The sequence below is a fragment of the Mytilus trossulus genome, chromosome 1 (genome assembly GCF_036588685.1).
Source record: "Mytilus trossulus isolate FHL-02 chromosome 1, PNRI_Mtr1.1.1.hap1, whole genome shotgun sequence".
Lineage (NCBI taxonomy): Eukaryota > Metazoa > Mollusca > Bivalvia > Mytilida > Mytilidae > Mytilus > Mytilus trossulus.
Window position 1 is genome coordinate 36,913,658 of NC_086373.1, and position 23,736 is coordinate 36,937,393.

General features: G+C 31.2%; 1 protein-coding gene across 1 annotated transcript in view; it reads left to right on the plus strand.

Moving 5' to 3' along the window:
• The window catches only part of LOC134723308 (pre-rRNA-processing protein TSR1 homolog), a 41,944-nt gene extending 24,397 nt beyond the window's left edge, over positions 1-17,547 (plus strand). The window contains exons 9-19 of the mRNA XM_063586930.1: positions 2,666-2,810; positions 7,082-7,179; positions 8,997-9,098; positions 10,738-10,808; positions 10,988-11,225; positions 11,727-11,778; positions 12,101-12,306; positions 13,132-13,234; positions 13,975-14,115; positions 16,101-16,175; positions 17,324-17,547. Of these exons, the coding sequence (XP_063443000.1) occupies positions 2,666-2,810; positions 7,082-7,179; positions 8,997-9,098; positions 10,738-10,808; positions 10,988-11,225; positions 11,727-11,778; positions 12,101-12,306; positions 13,132-13,234; positions 13,975-14,115; positions 16,101-16,175; positions 17,324-17,532 (1,440 nt within the window). The 3' untranslated portion in view covers positions 17,533-17,547. The remainder of the gene's footprint in view (positions 1-2,665; positions 2,811-7,081; positions 7,180-8,996; positions 9,099-10,737; positions 10,809-10,987; positions 11,226-11,726; positions 11,779-12,100; positions 12,307-13,131; positions 13,235-13,974; positions 14,116-16,100; positions 16,176-17,323) is intronic.
• The last annotated feature ends 6,189 nt before the right edge of the window (positions 17,548-23,736 follow it).

Consider the following 23,736-nt stretch of genomic DNA (forward strand, 5'->3'; position numbering starts at 1 on the left):
ATTTGTGGTAAAGATCCATACTCACAGAATCTGAAAACTAGAGGAATTGCTGGTCAGGTAAGGTCATTTGTGGTAAAGATCCATTCTCACAGAATCAGAAAACTAGAGGAATTGCTGGTCAGGTAAGGTCATTTGTGGTAAAGATCCATACTCACAGAATCAGAAAACTAGGGGAATTGCTGGTCAGGTAAGGTCATTTGTGGTTAAGATCCATATGATACTCACAGAATCAGAAAACTAGAGCAATTGCTGGTCAGGTAAGGTCATTTGTGGTAAAGATCCATACTCACAGAATTAGAAAACTAGGGGAATTGCTGGTCAGGTAAGGTCATTTGTGGTTAAGATCCATACTCACAGAATCAGAAAACTAGAGGAATTGCTGGTCAGGTAAGGTCATTTGTGGTAAAGATCCATACTCACAGAATCAGAAAACTAGGGGAATTGCTGGTCAGGTAAGGTCATTTGTGGTAAAGATCCATACTCACAGAATCAGAAAACTAGAGGAATTGCTGGTCAGGTAAGGTCATTTGTGGTAAAGATCCATACTCACAGAATCAGAAAACTAGAGGAATTGCTGGTCAGGTAAGGTCATTTGTGGTTAAGATCCATACTCACAGAATCAGAAAACTAGGGGAATTGCTGGTCAGGTAAGGTCATTTGTGGTTAAGTTCCATACTCACAGAATCAGAAAACTAGAGGAATTGCTGGTCAGGTAAGGTCATTTGTGGTTAAGATCCATACTCACAGAATCAGAAAACTAGAGGAATTGCTGGTCAGGTAAGGTCATTTGTGGTAAAGATCCATACTCACAGAATCAGAAAACTAGAGGAATTGCTGGTCAGGTAAGGTCATTTGTGGTAAAGATCCATACTCACAGAATCAGAAAACTAGAGGAATTGCTGGTCAGGTAAGGTCATTTGTGGTAAAGATCCATACTCACAGAATCAGAAAACTAGAGGAATTGCTGGTCAGGTAAGGTCATTTGTGGTAAAGATCCATACTCACAGAATCAGAAAACTAGAGGAATTGCTGGTCAGGTAAGGTCATTTGTGGTAAAGATCCATACTCACAGAATCAGAAAACTAGAGGAATTGCTGGTCAGGTAAGGTCATTTGTGGTAAAGATCCATACTCACAGAATCAGAAAACTAGAGGAATTGCTGGTCAGGTAAGGTCATTTGTGGTAAAGATCCATACTCACAGAATCAGAAAACTAGAGGAATTGCTGGTCAGGTAAGGTCATTTGTGGTTAAGATCCATACTCACAGAATCAGAAAACTAGAGGAATTGCTGGTCAGGTAAGGTCATTTGTGGTTTTGGCTACCTTACTCACAGAATCAGAAAACTAGAGGAATTGCTGGTCAGGTAAGGTCATTTGTAGTAAAGATTCATACTCACAGAATCAGAAAACTAGAGGAATTGCTGGTCAGGTAAGGTCATTTGTGGTAAAGATCCATACTCACAGAATCAGAAAACTAGAGGAATTGCTGGTCAGGTAAGGTCATTTGTGGTAAAGATCCATACTCACAGAATCAGAAAACTAGAGGAATTGCTGGTCAGGTAAGGTCATTTGTGGTAAAGATCCATACTCACAGAATCAGAAAACTAGGGGAATTGCTGGTCAGGTAAGGTCATTTGTGGTTAAGTTCCATACTCACAGAATCAGAAAACTAGAGGAATTGCTGGTCAGGTAAGGTCATTTGTGGTTAAGATCCATACTCACAGAATCAGAAAACTAGAGGAATTGCTGGTCAGGTAAGGTCATTTGTGGTAAAGATCCATACTCACAGAATCAGAAAACTAGAGGAATTGCTGGTCAGGTAAGGTCATTTGTGGTAAAGATCCATACTCACAGAATCAGAAAACTAGAGGAATTGCTGGTCAGGTAAGGTCATTTGTGGTAAAGATCCATACTCACAGAATCAGAAAACTAGGGGAATTGCTGGTCAGGTAAGGTCATTTGTGGTTTTGGCTACCTTACTCACAGAATCAGAAAACTAGAGGAATTGCTGGTCAGTTAAGGTCATTTGTGGTTTTGGCTACCTTACTCACAGAATCAGAAAACTAGAGGAATTGCTGGTCAGGTAAGGTCATTTGTGGTAAAGATCCATACTCACAGAATCAGAAAACTAGGGGAATTGCTGGTCAGGTAAGGTCATTTGTGGTAAAGATCCATACTCACAGAATCAGAAAACTAGAGGAATTGCTGGTCAGGTAAGGTCATTTGTGGTAAAGATCCATACTCACAGAATCAGAAAACTAGAGGAATTGCTGGTCAGGTAAGGTCATTTGTGGTTTTGGCTTTCTTACTGAAAAAAATTACACATGTTAGTTTTATTTTGCATATTACAAACAGTAATATGCACTGCTCTCAGTTTGATTTTATATATTATGTTAAACATAGTAGCAAACTTTACCAAAGAGGAAAGTCTCTGATTGACTTCAGGTTTAAAGTAAAATGAGAAAATATGTAATAAGAACTAGGCAAAAAGTGAATTTAGGTTTATTTTAATGCATAATTGTAATTTCTGCAAAATACTATTGAAGAAAAAGAAACCATTTTAAGTGTGTAAGTTAAGTATAGCTACTCTTTACTGCGTAACATCATTGACTTCAGATTAAATGATTTACATGAGGCTTAATGAGACCAACTGCTATACTTTTAGGATACAGAAATGTCAGAATCAGAAGGCTATGTGACTGTGTTAGATAAAGTAAATCCTTCACAACAAGAGTCATTAGAAAGTGAAAATGTACCTGACCCTATGGAAGGAGAACAAACATGGCCAACAGAAGAAGAATTAGCTGAAGGTATCTTTTATATGAATACAGTTAGTGTTGGATAATCGGTTGAAATTACCAACCGATTATCTATTACAATCGGTTGACAGCAACCAACCAACTATCAGTTATAATCGAATCATAATACCTTGCCCTTTTTTTGAAAGGAACTCATGCATTTAGTCTCATTGTACTTGTCTAATGTGTATATTCTATATCATTGCAGAGTTTATATATTCATTAAATGATCTTTTGTTTCCTTTTCATATTCTGGCGTACTTACTACTAAATTATAATACTGGTACCTTTGATCATTATCGATTTAGCAGTTAAAACAATAAATTATAAGAATCAAGATTTATATTGAACATATTTTATCTCATAATTACAACATTAATTACCAACACTGACACTAACATTTCTAAATTTCAATGGTGTAACTCACAAAAAATTTTCAATAACATAGCTGTTTGAACATTTTAATGCTTCGAATTAAGAAAAGATATATACAGTTTTTTAACTTTTAGAAATTTGAAATTAACAGAAAAAAATAAAACAATGCATTTGCATTATAACATATACTGTAAACATGGGTATTTTAAAGCCAATGTCTGTTAATTCGTGTAGAACGCTTTTATTACTTTTGTGATCATTATTTTCTTTCAATTCGTGCGTCTGAACTTATTATTGCCAGAGTGCGGAATTTTTACGTAGTTGAACCGTATCCGATTCATGACTCTTATATGTATAAATGGCGGACAAATTTCGTAAAATTTACAAAAGTAAATGATGTTTGGCAAGCAATTTGGAAGGGAATATGACGTTTTTGATGCTACAAATGGATAACACATTAATAAAAGGCAACTTGCAACAGTTCTAATGAAGCATTGAAATTATTTTGTCTAAAATCAAAATTATTTGTCCGCTCTCAAGTAACAAGTACCGGTATTGAAAGAAAATCCATCAATCTGCAAATGCTTTTGTCACATTTATAAAAAAGGAAATTGGTTTATTATTTCTTTAATTATAGGATGTTTGTCATTGTTACTGTCATCTATCCTGATATTTTTTGTTAATATTGTTTGACTGCGCATATAAAATGCAAACAGTAAACGGACCGGAAGTTGATATGCTCAAAGTCCGGAAACTTTAACGACAATCGATTGAACAAAATCCCGATCGATTATTGACATCGCCAGACCAAACCAACTGATTTCCGACTTATTCTGATCATCGGAACAACACTAAATACAGTGATACCTGTCTAATCCAACACCTGAGTATTCCAACATCCTGTTTTAACTGACACATTTTCATGGTTACACAATATATTATCCTGTATTGTAGTAAGCTAAAATGTTGCAGTAAAAAAAAATTTTTTTTATATTAATTCTAATTATTATGTACCTCACTGAAAAAAGTAAAATTTGTTACCAAGAGAATAAGACAATAATCATACGAATTGAAAAAATGTGCTTTCATTAGTTCATGTTCTTGAATATTTTACATTAGAGTAAGAGTTTCATCAGACAATTTGAAAAATATACAACTGCCTTTAGTTAAAAAATATACAACTGCCTTTAGTTAAAAAATATACAACTGCCTTTAGTTAAAAAATATACAACTGCCTTTAGTTAAAAAATATACAACTGCCTTTAGTTAAAAAATATACAACTGCCTTTAGTTAAAAAATATACAACTGCCTTTAGTTAAAAATATACAACTGCCTTTAGTTAAAAAATATACAACTGCCTTTAGTTAAAAATATACAACTACCTTTAGTTAAAAATATACAACTGCCTTTAGTTAAAAAATATACAACTGCCTTTAGTTAAAAAATATACAACTGTCTTTAGTTAAAAAATATACAACTGCCTTTAGTAAAAAAATATACAACTGCCTTAAGTTAAAAAATATACAACTGCCTTTAGTTAAAAATATACAACTGCCTTTAGTTAAAAATATACAACTGCCTTTAGTTAAAAAAATATACAACTGCCTTTAGTTAAAAAATATACAACTGTCTTTAGTTAAAAAATATACAACTGCCTTTAGTTAAAAAATATACAACTGCCTTTAGTTAAAAAAAAATTGTAAGGGTTCCGCGGAACCCAGTGTCTCGCCTACTTTTGCTGAAATTCACAGGCTTAACAAAATGAGGAAAAAAATCAATAAAAATATCCCTCTTGATACTATCTTTTGATTGTAAGAAGCTTCTGTCCAAGTTTAGTAAAAATCCAGGATAGTTTATGAATCTAATAAATGTTTAAAAACTTTAACTGCAGACTGTATGTTATGTTAACTGGAAGAAAACTTAGTCCATTTATAAGTAAAATCTATACACAGGTACAAAATATTATCAAAATTTCCTTCTAAATACTAGCTTATGATCTTAAACAAGCTTCTGTCTAAGTTTAGTACAAATTAAAAGTAGCAAAAGAAAGCATTTTTTTTTTTTTTTAAATTTAACCACAGAGTGAACATGTTATTTCCTGGCAGAAAATCTAAGTCCATTTAAAAGTAAAATACGGAAAAAATGGATTTACTTTTTTACAAAATTTCCTTATGCATATTATCTTTTGATCATAAACTAGCTTCTGTCTAAGTTTGGTACAAACCCAGGATAGTTTAAGAAAGTTATTAAAATTTAAAAAACTTGATCACAGAGTGAATGTAATGTTTCCCCGCAGAAAAACTAAGTCCATTTATAAGTAAAATACGGAAAAAATGGAATTTTATTTTTACGAAATTAACATTTGGATACTATCTTATGATCATAAACAAGTTTCTGTCCACGTTTGGAAGTAATCCAGTATAGTTTGAGAAAGTTATTAAAATTTAAAAAACTTTAACCACAGAGTGAATATAATGTTTCCCTGCAGAAAAACTAAGTACATTTAAGTAAAATACAGAAAAAATTTGTAAGGGTTCCGCGGAACCCAGTGTCTCGCCTACTTTGCTGTAAATCGCAGGCTCAACAAAACTGAGGAAAAAAGTCAATAAAAATATTCCTCTTGATACTATCTTATGATTGTGAGAAGCTAATCTGTCCAATTTTGGTAAAAATCTATGATAGTTTAATGAATATAATAAATGTTTTGAAAACTTTAACTGCAGACTGTATGTAAGGTAAACTGGAAGAAAATTAAAGTCCATTTAAAAGAAAAATACAGAAAAAATGGAGTTCTGCTTTTACAAAATTTACTTCTGGATACTATATAATGATCATAAATAAGCTTCTGTCAAAGATTGGTACAAACCCAGGATAGTTTAAGAAAGTTATTAAAATTCTAAAAACTTTAACCACAGAGTGAATTGTAATGTTACCCAGCAGAAAAACTAAGTCCATTTATAAGTAAAATACGGAAAAATGCATTTATTTTTTTACAAAATTTACTTCTGGATACTATCTTATGATCATAAACAAACTTCTGTCAAAGTTTGGTACAAACCCAGGATAGTTTGAGAAAGTTATTAAAATTTCAAAAACTTTAACCACAGAGTGAATGTTGTTTCCCCGCAGAAAAACTAAGTCCATTTATAAGTAAAATACGGAAAAAATGGATTTTTTTTTTTACAAAATTTACTTCTGGATACTATCTAATGATCATAAAGAAGCTTCTGTCCAAGTTTGGTAGAAATACAGTATAGTTTAAGAAAGTTATTAAAATTTAAAAAACTTTAACCACAGAGTGAATATTTGTGGACGCCGCCGACGCCGACGGAATGTAGGATCGCTTAGTCTCGCTTTTTTGACTAAAGTCGAAGGCTCGACAAAAATGGAATTTTATTTTTACAAAATTTACTTCTGGATACTATCTTATGATCATAAACAAGCTTCTGTCCATGTTTCGAAGTAATCCAGTATAGTTTAAGAAAGTTATTAAAATTTCAAAAACTTTAACCACAGAGTGAATATTTGTGGACGCCGCCAACGACGGAATGTAGGATCGCTTAGTCTCGCTTTTTCGACATAAGTCGAAGGCTCGCCAAAAAGAGGTAGAAGATTCTAAAGGGCAATAAAAAAAAATAAAAAACACTGATGCGAAAAAAAACCCAACAACAAAGAGTTCAAAACATTGCACAGAAAGAAAATGAATGACTGAGCATAACTAATTACACCAAAATGAGATGTGATCTCAGGTGCTGTGGGAGGGTAATATGACTCTGCTACACTAGTAGTACACATTAACAAATACAACAAAAACATTACTCCTCAGCCTTGGTTTTGCAGAAGAAATAGTAGACCTCTTTTGTTCATTAGCACAAATCTATATGGATTGAATACAATTTTTTTTTAGCTGATAAGAATGCAAAGAAGAAGGTTGTAAAGAAAGTCCCTAAAGGTACCTCAGAATATCAGGCTTCATGGATTGTCGATAGTGATGACGATAATGATGTAAGTTTCTATATATATTAAAAGACTATTCTGTGAATTAATTTATTAACGAGAGTACCAATTTTCATGGATTAAAGAAAACTTGCATTTCCATGAATATTAAATTGCCTTAAAATTTGGCAATGTCTTCAAAGTTCAAACATTTCTTTTGAAAATTTGTTATTCGTTGAACATTTATAGCGAACCAAATGAAAGTTTTCCACAGAGTCGGCTGCTCTTGACCAAGGTATTTAAACTTTTGCAAGTTTACCTGTCCCATTGAATCAATACAACAGGTATTGTTCTCTGTGTAGTTTATTCACTTGGACATTTAAATTTCTTCTAGGAGAAATCTATCACTCATTGATTAATTTGCCTGACCAAAAAAATATCTTCTTTGTTGATTGAAATACATGTATACACTCACATAACCTGCATGTGATACGGTATTTATTCAATATCAATAATATAGTTTCAATCTGTTCAATATAAGCACTGATTTAATTATAAAAAGTTTATTTCTGATTTTCTTTAACTACTGCATGCATTTATGTTTCAAAGAATCTGCATGTTTTGCGTGGTTCTTCAGTTATGAAGACCTTAATTATTTAAACATTATCATTTCAAGTTTTCAATTGTGAACAGACTTAAAAATAGCAAATTTTAATAGGTAAAATGTTGAAATTTGATCAGAAATCAACTTTTAATTTTTAAATAAGTGTTTATATCAAACAAATTGAAAATGTGTTATTGATTGAATAAATACAACATCACATGCAGTTTTATAATTACTTATTTGTACATGTATTTCTATCCTTGACAGTTCAATTTTTTGTTCAGGTAAATTAATCAGTAAGTGATAGATTTCTCTTGCAAGAAATTTAAAGGTCCCTACAGAGAACAATACCTGTTGTATTTGTTAGATGGGACAATAGAACTTACAAAAGTTTAAATGGACAGGTAACTTGCAGGTGAATCTGTGGAAAACTATGATAGGATTCGCTATAAATTTGTGGTTCACCTGTTCCAACGAAATCCACAATAAATGTTAACCAATGAATATTAATTAACCCACAGTATCTATCCTGGGATATTGTAATACTGTGGATTCATTTATTTTTGTGGGTACATGTACCAATTTTTATGGTTTACGGTAAACTTGCTATTTTGTGGATATTTTGATTTGTGGTTTTGCCAAAGTCTGCATATATATTATATAGAAAATTTTTATTTTTTTGAACTTCAAAATTTGTGGTTTTCCTGTGCTCATGAAATTCAACTAATAGATGAATAATAATAAATTACAGTTATACTATTTCCTATGATATTGCAATATTACTTTCCAGGAATATTGTAATGATATAACCTCCTAGGATTCTATCCTATAACCATAGAACTTGTGACACGGTGGAGTCTGTTTCAACTTGCCTGCAATCCTGTCTGACAATGGAACAAATTTTATTTAAAACTTAGGTTATAAGAAAGCCATGCTCTTCACATGTCAAAGAACCAGCATTTAACTCTCTGTGAGACGGCTAAAGTTTCATTTTGATAAGCTGTTTTGGTTTTGTGTTTTTTTTTTTATTGAAAATTTCCAGTCCATGTGCAAATAGTTAACTTGAGATTGTCCCAGTAATGTGCTTTATGTTAAGCAATCCTCAGTTGAAATATAGTCATTTATAGATAGAGTTCTAATAAACACTCTGAGAAACCAGTATAAATGCTATCAACTTTAAAAGTTGCATCTTTTTAATTCATCTGATTTTGTAGAGAGAAGATAATGTTATTAACCAATCAAACGAACCAATATTTGTATAAATTGTACATATTTATTTTAGTCACAGTTAGATGAAGAAAGTGATGAAGAGGATGATGAAATGCAAGGAGTCGATGAAGTTGAATCAGGAGACAATGAAAGTGACAATGAAGAATTTGAGACTGTAAGTAGGATTCAATACCTTTAAATTCAGAAATTAGTGCACAGTTTTATTATTGCGATTTTCGATTTTTACAATTTTGAGGAAAATCCTAATTAATCCATATAAAAAATTTCAAAATTATTGTGATTATAAACCTCTCTCATATATAGCAATAATTTCTGAATTTACAGTATACATGTATATAAAACATCTGATACTATATCTTTTAGGTTCTGTTATTTGTATAAACAAAATTAATTTCAATTTAAAGATTTGTCACTCTACCTTATGGCTGATTATTCAATACTAGTAGAAGATTTGTTTCTATAAGAGATAATAAATGTCATTAAATATACGGACAAAATCTGAGTCGCAACTAAGTGTAAAGTCATATATACAAAAATTGTTTCTTCTTTTTAAATTGAACACCCCTTGTAGTTTAGTGATGAATCTTAGAATAATCTATCACTAATACGTGTATAAGAATATGTATTGCATGCATTGTTAAATACTAAAAATTTAATCATTTGTGGTAAAAACTTAACTATCCCAGTACATACATACATCAATTAGCTCAGAGATGAAACTTATGATTATTATTTAAGGTAGCACAATACAAAGATTTTATAACTCCAACTACCAAGTTTTAAAATGCTGTAACTTTCTTAATAATGCTTGAAAATTTATAAAAGTGGTAGTTTTGGATAGCTAACAGATAATTTTTTAAATTAATGCAATGTTAGTATTATGCAACAATTATGTAACCAATTATAATGTTAACGTGTCTAAAATATTTTTCACCAAATTTCCACTTTCAAATGAAATTAGCTTCTGCATAGGTATCCCTAGAGGGTTGATTTTATTATATGTTGTTCCTATGGCCATTATCTACAAAAGGGTGTCTCAGATTTCAGATAGAATGTATAGAACACATTTTACACCTAATTAAACATTATCTTCTTTTATGTGGTTAGGATGTTTTCACTAATTGGAGATTTATGAGAGAATAGAATACCATAGAGACAATCTGAGACACTCTTTTGAAGCCCATGATGTGTTGATTAAGATTTCTTTAATATTTTCCGTACAGTTAAAGAGATGATAGAGCTAAATTCATTCAAGTGACCTTACCCAGATTTTGCCACTAATTACATAATAATTGATTACATAATGATTGCATAATAAAAATATTGCATTCATTTAGAAGATTTATCTTTTATCTATCTATATATACCTCTTTTATTATTTTCTATGCATTCATAAGAAAGTTACAGCATTTCAAAGGTTAGTGATTGGAAGTAAAATAATCTTTGTATTGTGCTACCTTAACACTGTTATAATGTGTGTAATTTGCATGGTAGAAACATTAATTTTTGTGGGGTTGACATTTCACGGATTTGTCTCTATATAAGATTTCATTGGGATTTAATTTCTTGGTTTCCATTTGATGGCAGTGATATTATATGTAGGTTAAGTTTTCTTGGTGGTTTTAATATCATGGATATATTCTTTCCCCGAAATAAATGAAATTAAATCCTCCTGGGAGTTTAAATTTAACCAGACTTGCAAGACCATTTGTGATGGCTTCAATAACTATCATCTTAATAATGTGAATGTGAAAACTCTGAATGTGAACCTTAATTTTTTAACTTTTTTACAGTTGACTGTGACAGAGGCTGATGAAGATGCTCGATATGATGAGACAATGGATTTAGACGAAGAGAAAAATATGTAAGAATAATGATTTATTTGTAAAATTGTTAACTAAAAATTCAGAAATAATGGCATGCATTTATTATTTTAACAAAGGACAATTTTTTCTTATATTCTTATTACTTTTATGAAAAGGTAAAGTAGAATCATCAAAATGATCAACACTTATAAAAAAGTTATGAAACTTTTAATTTAAGGTTAAAAAAGATAAAGGAAGAAAGATTACATGTGATGTTCCCAGATGAAGTAGATACCCCAATGGAACGGACCGCTAGGGAAAGATTTACTCGGTATAGAGGATTGAAGAGTTTCAGAACATCCCCTTGGGATCCAAAGGAAAACTTACCATTAGATTATGCCAGGATTTTTCAGTTTGCAAATTTCCGTCAGACTAAGAAACGTGTGATGAATATTGAATCTGATGGTGGAGCTTTGGTGAGCTATGATTAAGTGTTGTGGATAAAAAATATATATGTAAAACTGTGAAAAAAATGAAAATGTGATATGACAAATTGGTCACCTTATGGCCCTCAACATTGAGAAAATCCATAATGTAAAATGAGATATGAAAAATGTAAAACAATTTAAATGAGAAAACCAATGGTCTGATTTTATACATTTTGTTGAAGAATTTGTGAAAAATGATGCATTATTGTTTTTTAATCTATGTAAATTTGTCAATTTGTTTTGTACCAATGTGAAAGGAAATGTCCAGATAATAAATATGTAATGCATTTTAAGACAAATTTAAATCTTAAAGGAAATTGGAATTATGAGAAAGTTAATCAAAGGAAACAGACAAAAGGGAGATTTGATGGACGAACCCCTCTCTCTCTGACACCCACCTGTCTTTTCAAAACCATATAAGTTTTACAGAGCATTATATTGTTATAGTTTAAGATGACTAAAATCATAATTATTTTGCTTTTTTTTTAGCCTGGATGGTATATCACAGTTCATATTGCAAATGTACCTAAAGAATTTATGGGTAAGAATGAATGAAATATTTACAAAATTTGTCTTTAATGTTGTAAATAGTAGATGGAAAAAAATCTTCTAAATGCTTTCTAAAAGAGTTAGTTAAGGCAAAGAACAGTATTAAAAAGAATGTATATAATATTCTGAAAAATAATAGATTAAAAAATATTTAGGTTTTAAAAGTTGTCAATTTTATTCTTTTTTTAATTCCACTTCTGATAGTTTAAGGGCTAAGAAAAAGATTATTTAACATGAACCAGAATTTTAAGGTTTGATTTCCATTAATGAGTGTATGAATGCAATGTTCAGAAGTATCTTTTGTTTGTTTTCAGAATCCTACAAACCAGGGAACCCTGTAGTAGTATTTGGTCCGTTGAAACATGAACAGAAAATCTCTGTTTTAAACTTCATGATCAAAAAGAACAGTTTTTACACTAAACCAATTAAGTCTAAAGAAAGACTGATCTTTCATGTTGGTTATAGGAGGTTCACAGCATGTCCTGTGTTCTCACAACATACAAATGGTTCTAAACACAAGGTAAGCCAAAAATGATTCTAGATTCTTAGTGAAATTCAAAATCTCTGTAAAGAATTTGAATAGTCTTGCTAATTATTTAAAATATTATTTGGTCTTTATTTTAAAACTGTTTATTTTGAATGCTTTTACAAATTTTCACTGTTTGTCTATTTTGATGGCAATTAAGTGCTTTTATTATTGTATAAACTTTTGTCTACTTAGTATATGAAAATATGGAGATGTGGTATGTATGATTGCCTATGAGAAAACTCTCCAGTAGGGACCACAAGACACAGAAATTGACAACTATAGGTCACTGTAAGGCTGTCAACAATGAGCAAAGACCAAACTGCATTGTCAGCTTTAAAAGACTCCAAAATAAAAATTCAAAACAATTGTATGGTAACTTTTAGATGTTTTTTTGGTTTAATGTCAATGTGTAGCTGTTTCATTGATATATAATCACCAAGATAAAAAAAACATAACATAATCCTGTACACATTTTAATGTAAATAAAATGTAGAATGGAAATGGGGAATTTATCAAAGAGACAACAACCCCACCATAGAAAAAACAACAGTGGAAGGTCACCAACAGGTCTTCAATGTAACAAATATATATCACATGTTATTAGTTTATTTTACAAATATTAAAAAAAGATGGCATCAATGCAAAACCAATATCAATTAAAACTCTGCAAAGTGAATACTTTATTTAGGGGAATGTGATGCTATCCAGAATTTATGTGGATAACACTGCAGTTTTATGATTCTCTATAAGTAAATGGAGACATTTATTGAAATACATTAAATAATAGGTAAATAAATTGTTTACTGTATTCTTTAGTTGGACAGATTTTTGCCAGCAGATACAGTTACTATGGCAACAGTATATGCACCAACCATGTTTCCTCCAGCCTCAGTTTTGGTGTTTAAAGAAACTTATTCAGGTTTGAAGTTATCCCATGATTATCTTTTTATACCCCGCCCTTAGTGGAGCATATTTTGGTGGAGTTACTTTAACCATTTGAAAGTTATGCCCCTTTACAAATGAAAAAATTGCTGATTTTTATTTTTTTTACGTTCAGCACTTCAGTTTGCATCAACCAAATACTATGCAACTATACACAGTACTTATAACCACAAAATACATATCATGTTTGAATTTGGTGGTGTCACTTTAACCATTCTAGAGTTATGCCCCTGACAAATGAATAAATTGTTTCCTTTCTCTAACTTGAGTTTGCTTCAACCATATGTTATGAGACTTATATACCATACTTATTACCACAAATCAGGATAAAGAAAAGATTTGGGTAGCGATAATTTTAACTTCCCTTTATAACTTTATATGATATATGCAAGTGGGGACATCAACTGTGTCCCATGGACACATTCCCCATTTATTTTAATATGAATAGGTCAATAATGATAATTAATTGAATATTTGAAATTTTTGTACCAAAAAAATACCAATGATTTATATTTGCATGTACAAATGTATATTGTAGTTTTGTGTAAAGGAAGATATAGAATATCATGCACAACAGTTCTATTCATTCATTTACAGTTTTTGCAATAATAAAATCCTTTCTGAACAACACTTGAAACCACTGTTGTTGGATGTTAGTACGAAATACTACGGACATCCAGTATTTAGAATTTTGAATAATATATTCTATTTTAACAGGTGAACATGAACTGGTAGCCACTGGTTCTCTGCACTCAGTCAATCCTAACAGAATTGTAACCAAAAGAACTGTCTTATCTGGATTACCATTTAAAATAAACAAAAGATCTGCAGTCGTCAGATTTATGTTTTTTAACCGAGGTAAGTGCTGAGTAGCAAAAATCAAAACATGTTGGACATGATTAATTCATTAAACTCTCAAATTGATACAGTTTTAAAGAAAAGAAAAAAAAGGAATTCTCTAGATGATGAATGTTTATATTAGAGCATTCAAAATCTCAATCTGAAAATCTATACCAAATTATTGGTCTTTTGTAAATTTGTCTTGATAAATACACCTAATCAGAAAATCCATCATTTCAACTTAAAGATTGTGATTAAATCTGAAATCCTCCCATGTTAATGCATCAATATTAAAAATATTAATGGTCTAGTTATTGCTTTAAACTGACATGCATTGACAATAATTGAAAACCTAAAGTCTTATCAAATACATTAACCTGGAAATTGAACATTTTGACAAGGTAGAAATAGTGTAATCACTGAAGGTGTCTGTGGAACTGGATTCTCATATTTTGCCTAAAAGGGAACAGCATACAAGATATCAATGGACTTTCTTTAATGCTTCTTCATACATATTCAGCTTATAAAAATAAATTAAAATCTGAAAATGTTTAAAATTTTAGTCAATAGAGAATGAGAAACACAAATAATAATGTCACAGTTATCCATCCTGTTTATGTGAGATCAGCAGAATAAACCAAAATGTCAATCCTACTTGTAAACAGTTACTTACATAACAAAACATACATGATTTTCTTTATTTGTATTATATATCGCTAATGGATTTATAATTGTTGATTGTTGTTGTTTTCCATATCTTTTCTGATAAATTCTGCATTCACTTGTTCTTTGTGAAGCCAGGTGTATAGTGAGGCTGATAGAAAGTGACATATTTGATGATAAGATATTTATTGTTTTACTAGTTAACAAAGGTGGCAGGTAGTCCTGCAAGTACACAAAAAGAAAGTTTTTAATACACACTTGTAGAATACAACTTCAGTTATAATGTACACCATAATGTAAATGATATCAGCAAAATACATAGTTACAATAGTTTGCTTGCCTTAGGCAATATTACTCAGTATTGATACCAATAACTCTTGTATACATTTAATATGACAAAGTATGGTTTATATGCAGTAAATATTGCTTAAATCATTTCATTAACTCTGTTTCATATTCAAAATGAAGTTTACTTAATCAAAACACTCATTTAAATTGAATTACAAAATATTGTTAAACCTGCGTTCCATAACATGACACATTAATGTTAAACAGGCTTTTCATAGTTTTTATAGCAAATAGCTCTCGTTTGTGTACAAAATAAATGTTAATTAAACAGAAGTGAACTCGGATGGTTATTATTCAATCATTATAGATGCATGTGATTAATATACCAACACAATTATTTAACGATGAAAAATACAATGTTTATGCAACAAAAACAAATTATAGTATTCTACGTGACATGAATTTATGTCACATAATTACGGAAGATATATTACGATATGTTTGTCAATGTTATTAATTCATAGAGCTGCTGTATACACAGATAATGATACAAAAATATGAAAATACGTCGGCAATGGTTTGCCGTATGAATATTGTTTATTTTGATGTGTTTATCATGTTTATATATGTGTTGAAGACTTTACACAAACACTAAAAGCAATTTATAATAATATAAAGACCAGGGAATAATAAATACAATAATGATTTACCTGCAGATGGTATAAAAAGGCTTATTTTAAGATGTTTCTTTCATTCATTTCAGTGTTATCATAAGTGCATATTAATACGTCATTAAAACGGTGTTTCAGGTTACAATAAAAATAGAAAATTACCGGTTACACAAGAATAAACTCCGGAATCACAAGTGACTTGCTCACATATGTTTGGTTTTTTTTTAACATTGACCTCTAAGCTTAAAATTGATTATGGTTCATGCTGTTGTCATGACCATTTATTGTTAAAGTCTTGATGTACATTATGTTTTTGTAGATTTACAGTACATTCAGTGACAAGTTCATCTTGTTTTTAATTTAAAACAATTTATATTTCAGAGGACATAGATTGGTTTAAACCTGTAGAACTGAGAACTAAATGGGGGAAAAGAGGTCACATAAAAGAACCCTTAGGTAAATAATCTAGGTACAACTATTATAGTAATGATGATACTCATATAAAGTTGCAGACCTGCCAACTATCCCGATTTTCGCGGTATCATCCCGATTTTTACCCCTCAACCCGAATCCCGATAACGGGATCGTAAAATTAGTCAAAATCCAGATTTTCAACAAATATACCTGAAAAAATTATTGTTTATTCTCATTGATACTGATACTAACATACCCCATGTGGGGGCTTTAGTGAAATAAAATGTCTTATGTCTTATAATAAGACCATGAGTAAGACTAAATCAAAATCTGTCTTCATCCTTCTTACTACTTTAGGACATGTAATTTTAGGTGTTTTGAGTCAAGGTTCATAGATGAGAAGGTCTTTTGAGGGGGAAAGGGGGGGGGGGTCTCTACTTTGAATCCTTTATTTTTAATGCCATTTTCTCTATTCTTCAGTTATTTTGTCAACTTTATAATTTAATAGTACAAAAATCATGCAAATAAAAGAACTCAAGACCTATAAGCTCATCATTAGTATTCCAAAAGAAAAAAGAAGAGAACTTAGACTATTTTAGGAGTAAAAAACAATGCTCACAGAAAAGTCGCTAAAATTGTAACCCTTAAAAATCTTGTGGCGAGCTAAATCCCCCATGGAGATTTTTAAAAGTTGGCAGGTCTGAGTTGACAGTTCTCAAGAAAATATTCTGTTTGCAAACTCAAGCAGCAATCACTTTGTAATTGATCAGATAAGCAGGTACAATGATGGGTTATCTGTAAAAAAGGTGAATTATCCTTGTCTGGATGAAGAATTTAAAACAAACATTCCACATATAAATCTTTGTCATAACCATGCATGAATAATTCTGTTGTTATACAGTTCTGTACTCTTTGATCAATGAAAGAAAATTTATTTGGGTAGTTATAAATCATAATCTTAAACTATTTTCCCATAATGAGGCCCAATTCACACAATCAAAAATATTGTATCTTTCTCCATGTTGAATATTCAGTATTCAACATGGTGAATGGCAAGACTATTAAAAACTACATAATCTTAGATTAGAAGTCTGACAATTTTGATGATTTTAGCTTAACTTTAAAAAGAAATTAGTCTTATTTATAACTGTCATTGTTATGATTTATTTAAAAACTTTTTCACTTTCCAGGTACTCATGGACATATGAAGTGTGTATTTGATGGACAGTTGAAATCACAAGACACAGTGTTAATGAACTTATACAAACGAGTGTTCCCAAAATGGACTTACAACCCACATGTAAATGCCCCTCCTGTTATAAATGAGTTCAGTCTTGATACCATGGAAACAGAAGAAGAGGAAGAAGAAGAGGGCACTGCTTACCAAATGTTTGAATAAAATGATTTTAATTGATTTATTGTTTCTATATATCATCTGTCCCTTCTTTATTTGAAATCTAGGTTTTACCACTATTCTATTTGAATATCTCATCAATCCTCTGCTTTTTAGCTCACCTGGCCTAAAAGGCCATGTGAGCTTTTCTCATCACTTGGCGTCCGTTGTCATCGTTGTCGTCGTTAACAATTTTTCAAACATCTTCTCCTCTGAAACTACTGAATGGATTTGAATGAAACTTAGCATGATTGTTCCTTCATAGATTATCCTGCACAAAGTGTGTGCTTCGATTTTTGATCCATCAAAAAACATGGCCGCCGTTACTTAAAATAGAACATAGGGGTCAAATGCAGTTTTTGGCTTATATCTGAAAAACGAAAGCATTTAGAGCAAATCTGACATGGGGTTAAAATGTTCATTAGGTCATTATCTATCAGCCCTGAAATTTTCAGATGAATCAAACAACCCATTGTTGGGTTGCTGCCACTTAATTGGTAATTTTAAGGAAATTTTGCAGTTTTTGGTCATTAACTTGAATATTATTATAGATAAAGATAAACTGTAAACAGCAAAAATGATCAGCAAAGTAAGATCTACAAATAAGTTCATATGACCAAAATTGTCAATTGACCCCTTAAGGGGTTATTGTCCTTTAATGACAATTTTTCACAATTTGTTCATCATCTTTGCTAACTTAAAAAATCTTCTCCTCTGAAACTACTGAATGGATTTGGATGAAACTTAGCATGATTGTTCCTTAGATTATCCTGCACAAAGTGTGTGCTTCGATTTTTGATCCGTCAAAAAACATGGCCGCCATTACTTAAAATAGAACATAGGGGTCAAATGCAGTTTTTGGCTTATATCTCAAAAACGAAAGCATTTAGAGCAAATCTGACAGGGGTAAAAATGTTCATTAGGTCAATATCTATCAGCCCTGAAATTTTCAGATGAATCAAACAACCCATTGTTGGGTTGCTGCCACTTAATTGGTAATTTTAAGGAAATTTTGCAGTTTTTGGTCATTATCTTGAATATTAATATAGATAAAGATAAACTGTAAACAGCAAAAATGATCAACAAAGTGAGATTTACAAATAAGTTAATATGACCAAAATTGTCAATTGACCCCTTAAGGGGTTATTGTCCTTTAATGACAATTTTTCACAATTTGTTCATCATATTTGCTAACTTTTAAAAAATCTTCTCCTCTACAACTACTAAACCAAATTCAACCAAACTTCAACTGAATGATCAGTAGGGTGTATAAAATAAAATTTGTGCTTTATTTTTTATTTTGTCAAAAAACATGGCCGTCATGGCTAAAAATAGAACACAGGGTTAAATGCAGTTTTTGGCTTATATCTCAAAAACTCCAGCATTTAGAGCAAATTAGACAAGAAGTTAAAGTATTTATTAGGTCAAGGTCTATCTGTCCTGAAATTTTCAGCCAAATTGGGTAACTGGTTTTTCAGGTATAATACCCCTGAATTGATGATTTTAAAGAAATTTTGCAGTTTTTGGTTATTATCTTGAATATTATTATAGATACAGATAAACTGTTAATAGCAAAAATGTTAAGCAAAGTAAGATCTACAAATAAGTCAATTTGATCAAAATTGTCAATTGACCCCTTAAGGAGTTATTGCCCTTTAAAGACTTTTTTCACAATTTGTTCATCATGTTGACTTACTTTAAAAAATCTTCTCCTTTGAAACTGGTGTATCAATTTCAGCCAAACTTAGGCTAAATGAGTTTCAGAGTATCTAGTATAAATTTTATATTTCATTTCCTTGTATGTCAAGAAAGATAGCTCCTATGGCTAAAATAGATCATAGGAGAAAATTTTATTTTTTTTTGATTTTGAAGAAAATAGGACGATTCAAAGAGCATTTAAATAAATTGAAAAGCCAAAATAATCATTGATGAGAGATTTAACCGAAAAAATTAAGGTGAGCGATTCAGGCTCTTGAGAGCCTCTTGTCAATTTCCAAGGCAAAGGGGCTATTCTCATCACTTGGCATCCCTTAACTGTTGGTTGTAAACTTTTATTAAAATCTTCTCCCTTGAAATTGCTAGATTTATTGGAGTCAAATTTGGACACTATCATCCTTGTGGTTATAGATAATTTTAAAGGTAAAGTGTATAAAGACAACTGTTCAGCCATTACATATTAGATACAACTAGCGCAATTCCACTCTGACTCAAGGTGATGCGTCACTGACAATACAACATGCAATAGAACAGACATTATGTTCCCAAGATAATATCAACAGTGGTATTTTGTTTTATAAATATGTAACAAATGATTCTTTCTTGCAACCAAAACCAACCAAGGCTAAAAATATAACATTATGGTGAAATCCATAGTCTTTTTGAAATGGGGTATATATAGAGATTATCTGGCAGCTACAATACGTTCGGAATATCAAGATCTAGCGACTGTCCATTTTCAAGAAAATTATAATATGACTCGTTATTGGAGTTGTTGCCTTAAAATACTGTTTTAAGATATTGGCTATTAACTTAGAAACTATTTTAGATACCAGGTAATGAAAAATTATGAACAGGATAAATTTTCTGCAGGACAATTTCTACAAGTCAGTCAACACATTCCCTATTGTCCATTCAAGAGTACAAGACTTATTGATCAATAGCACTCATACCACATCTTCCTATATTTTTAATCAATGGTCAAGGATGAGTGTTAGTAATTTTTTCATTATATCAGATACTAGAAACATTAGGTCAATTTTATTTGGTGTATGGAATGATTCAAAGGTGTAAATGTCTGTCTGGCAGGGTTTATATAACCTTTACTATTGGTGATAGGTCAGCTTTATTTGATGTATGAAACAATTGGAATGTGTACATGTCTGTCTGCCATGCATGGTTCATCAGACTGTTGCCTCATTTTCATAGAATATTTGTAATGTAATGTTTATGTGAGACTTGTAGTAAAACCTCCACTTTACATACTTTCAGCATGAAATCTATTATTTTTATGCCCCATTTATAGCCATTATGTTTTCTGGTCTGTGTGTTCCTTCGTCTGTCTGTCGGTTCGTCCATCTGTTCGTTCGTAAGTCTGTCTAGCATCAGGTTTTTTGTCAAGGAAGTTTTTGATGAAGTTGAAGTAAAATCAACTTAAAACTCAGTACACATGTTCCTGATGATATGATCTTTCTAATTTAAACACCAAATTAGAGTCCCCCCCCCATTATCACGGTTCATTGAACATGAAAAATGATAGTGTGGATGGGGCATGCATGTACTAGGGACACATTCTTGTTTATCTTTAATCCTTGAACCATTCAACAATTTTTATACGACCGCAAATTTTGAAAAAATTTTCGTCGTATATTGCTATCACGTTGGCGTCGTCGTCGTCGTCGTCGTCGTCTGTCGTCGTCGTCGTCGTCTGTCGTCGTCGTCGTCGTCGTCGTCGTCCGAATACTTTTAGTTTTCGCACTCTAACTTTAGTAAAAGTGAATAGAAATCTATGAAATTTTAACACAAGGTTTATGACCATAAAAGGAAGGCTGGTATTGATTTTGGGAGTTTTGGTCCCAATATTTTAGGAATTAGGGGCCAAAAAGGGCCCAAATAAGCATTTTCTTGGTTTTCGCACTATAACTTTAGTTCAAGTTAATAGAAATCTATGAAATTTTGACACAAGGTTTATGACCACAAAAGAAGGGATGGGATTGATTTTAGGAGTTTTGGTTTCAACAGTTTAGGAATTAGGGACCAAAAAAGGGCCCAAATAAGCATTATTCTTGGTTTTCGCACAATAACTTTAGTTAAAGTAAATAGAAATCAATGAAATTTAAACACAATGTTTATGACCACAAAAGAAAGGTTGGTATTGATTTTCGGAGTTTCGGTCCCAACAGTTTAGGAATTAGGGGCCAAAAAGGGACCCAAATAAGCATTTTTCTTGGTTTTCGCACCATAGCGTTAGTATAAGTAAATAGAAATCTATGAAATTTAAACACAAGGTTTATGACTATAAAAGGAAGGTTGGTATTGATTTTGGGAGTTTTGGTCCCAACAGTTAAGGAAAAAGGGGCCCAAAGGGTCCAAAATTAAACTTTGTTTGATTTCATCAAAATTGAATAATTGGGGTTCTTTAATATGCCAAATCTAACTGTGTATGTAGATTCTTAATTTTTGGTCCCGTTTTCAAATTGGTCTACATTAAGGTCCAAAGGGTCCAAAATTAAACTTAGTTTGATTTTAACAAAAATTGAAACCTTGGGGTTCTTTGATATGCTGAATCTAAAAATGTACTTAGATTTTTGATTATTGGCCCAGTTTTCAAGTTGGCCCAAATCGAGGTCCAAAATTAAACATTGTTTGATTTCATCAAAAATTGAATAATTGGGGTTCTTTGATATGCCAAATCTAACTGTGTATGTAGATTCTTAATTTTTGGTCAAGTTTTATAATTGGTCTAAATTAAAGTGCAAAGGGTCCAAAATTAAACTAAGTTTGATTTTAACAAAAATCAAATTCTTGGGCCTCTTTGATATGCTGAATCTAAACATGTACTTAGATTTTTGATTATGGGCCCAGTTTTCAAGTTGGTCCAAATCAGGATCTAAAATTATAATATTAAGTATTGTGCAATAGCAAGTCTTTTCAATTGCACAGTATTGTGCAATGGCAAGAAATATCTTATTTCACTATATTGTGAAATAGCTAATTTTTTTTTAATTAAGAGTTATCTTTCTTTGTCCAGTAAAGTAAGCAAGAAATATCTGCAAGAATTTTTTTTAATTGGAGTTATCTTTCTTTGTCCAGAATCAACTTAAATCTTCGTTATATACAATATACAATGTATATTCACTTTTTACTACCAACTGATAAATTTAAATAATCTTTACCATTCAGTGATAACAAGCAGTTTTTTTACATCTTAATATTTTATGATGTATTTAAATGAGTAGTAATTGTTGCAAACTCCATTAGAATATCTTAATTGAAATTAGTTTTGGAATAAGGGAAAGGGGGATGTGATTAAAAAATTGGGTTCAATTTTTCTCATTTGAAATTTCATAAATAAAAAGAAAATTTCTTCAAACATTTTTTTGAGAGGATTAATATTCAACAGCATAGTGAATTGCTCTAAGAGAAAACAAAAATTTTAAGTTCATTTGAATACATTCATTCTGTGTCAGAAACCTATGCTGTGTCAACTATTTAATCACAATCCAAATTTAGAGCGGACTCCAGCTTGAATGTTGTGTCCATACTTGCCCCAACTGTTCAGGGTTCAACCTCTGCGGTCGTATAAAGCTACGCCCTGCGGAGCATCTGGTTTTTATTGCAATTTATCATTTTATTCAATATAAAAAAGATACGAGACAACTAGCGTCAAGAGATCAAATGACACCGAAATTAACAGCTATAGATTACTGTATGGCCTAAACAATGAGCAAATCCCATAACGCATTGTAGGCTACAAAAGCCCCAAAATCTAAAATTAAACAAATAAAACAAAAAAACTGTCAAGTGTGTTATACAGGCTTTTTGCTGCATTTAGTTTACTTTCCTATTGCAAACCCAGAACACTGCTCTTCTTATTACTGTGGATTAATTATTTATTGAAAACCAATTTTCATTTGATAATGTGGGTAAAGGTAAACAAGAGATTTAAATGTTCAACTTGGTAAAGATTAATCAAACTTTGGCAAAACCCAAGAAATCCTATATCTACAAAAAATACAAGGTATGCTTAATTTAACAAAAATTCATACCCAACAAAATTAATAAATCAAGCCTTAATTGAAAAAAAATAATTGTTGGGCCAGAAACATTGGTGTTTTTTCTTTCCTGCATTGCTGAAGGCTGAAGGGGATCTAGTACCTGCTCGACCATATCAATATGAAAGACTTCAGGTAAAAAACCTTCGTCAAAGTTTTTGTTGGCTTTCATAGAATGGAATAATTTTATATGTGATCAACCATTTCATGATGATCTAGTGGTAGCATGTAAGCAATTTTCACATATGATGTGCAGCCAATACCTATACTCTACCATTTATTGTCAAACTGACTAAAAAAAAAAGGATCAATATTTACAATTTTCATTTATTAGTACTTGAAACATTTGTTACAAATCATATTCAAGTTCTACAAGGAGGTGAACTTACATAGTCTTCTGATACTGTCTGCTTCCAATTACGATATTTATACCAGTTAG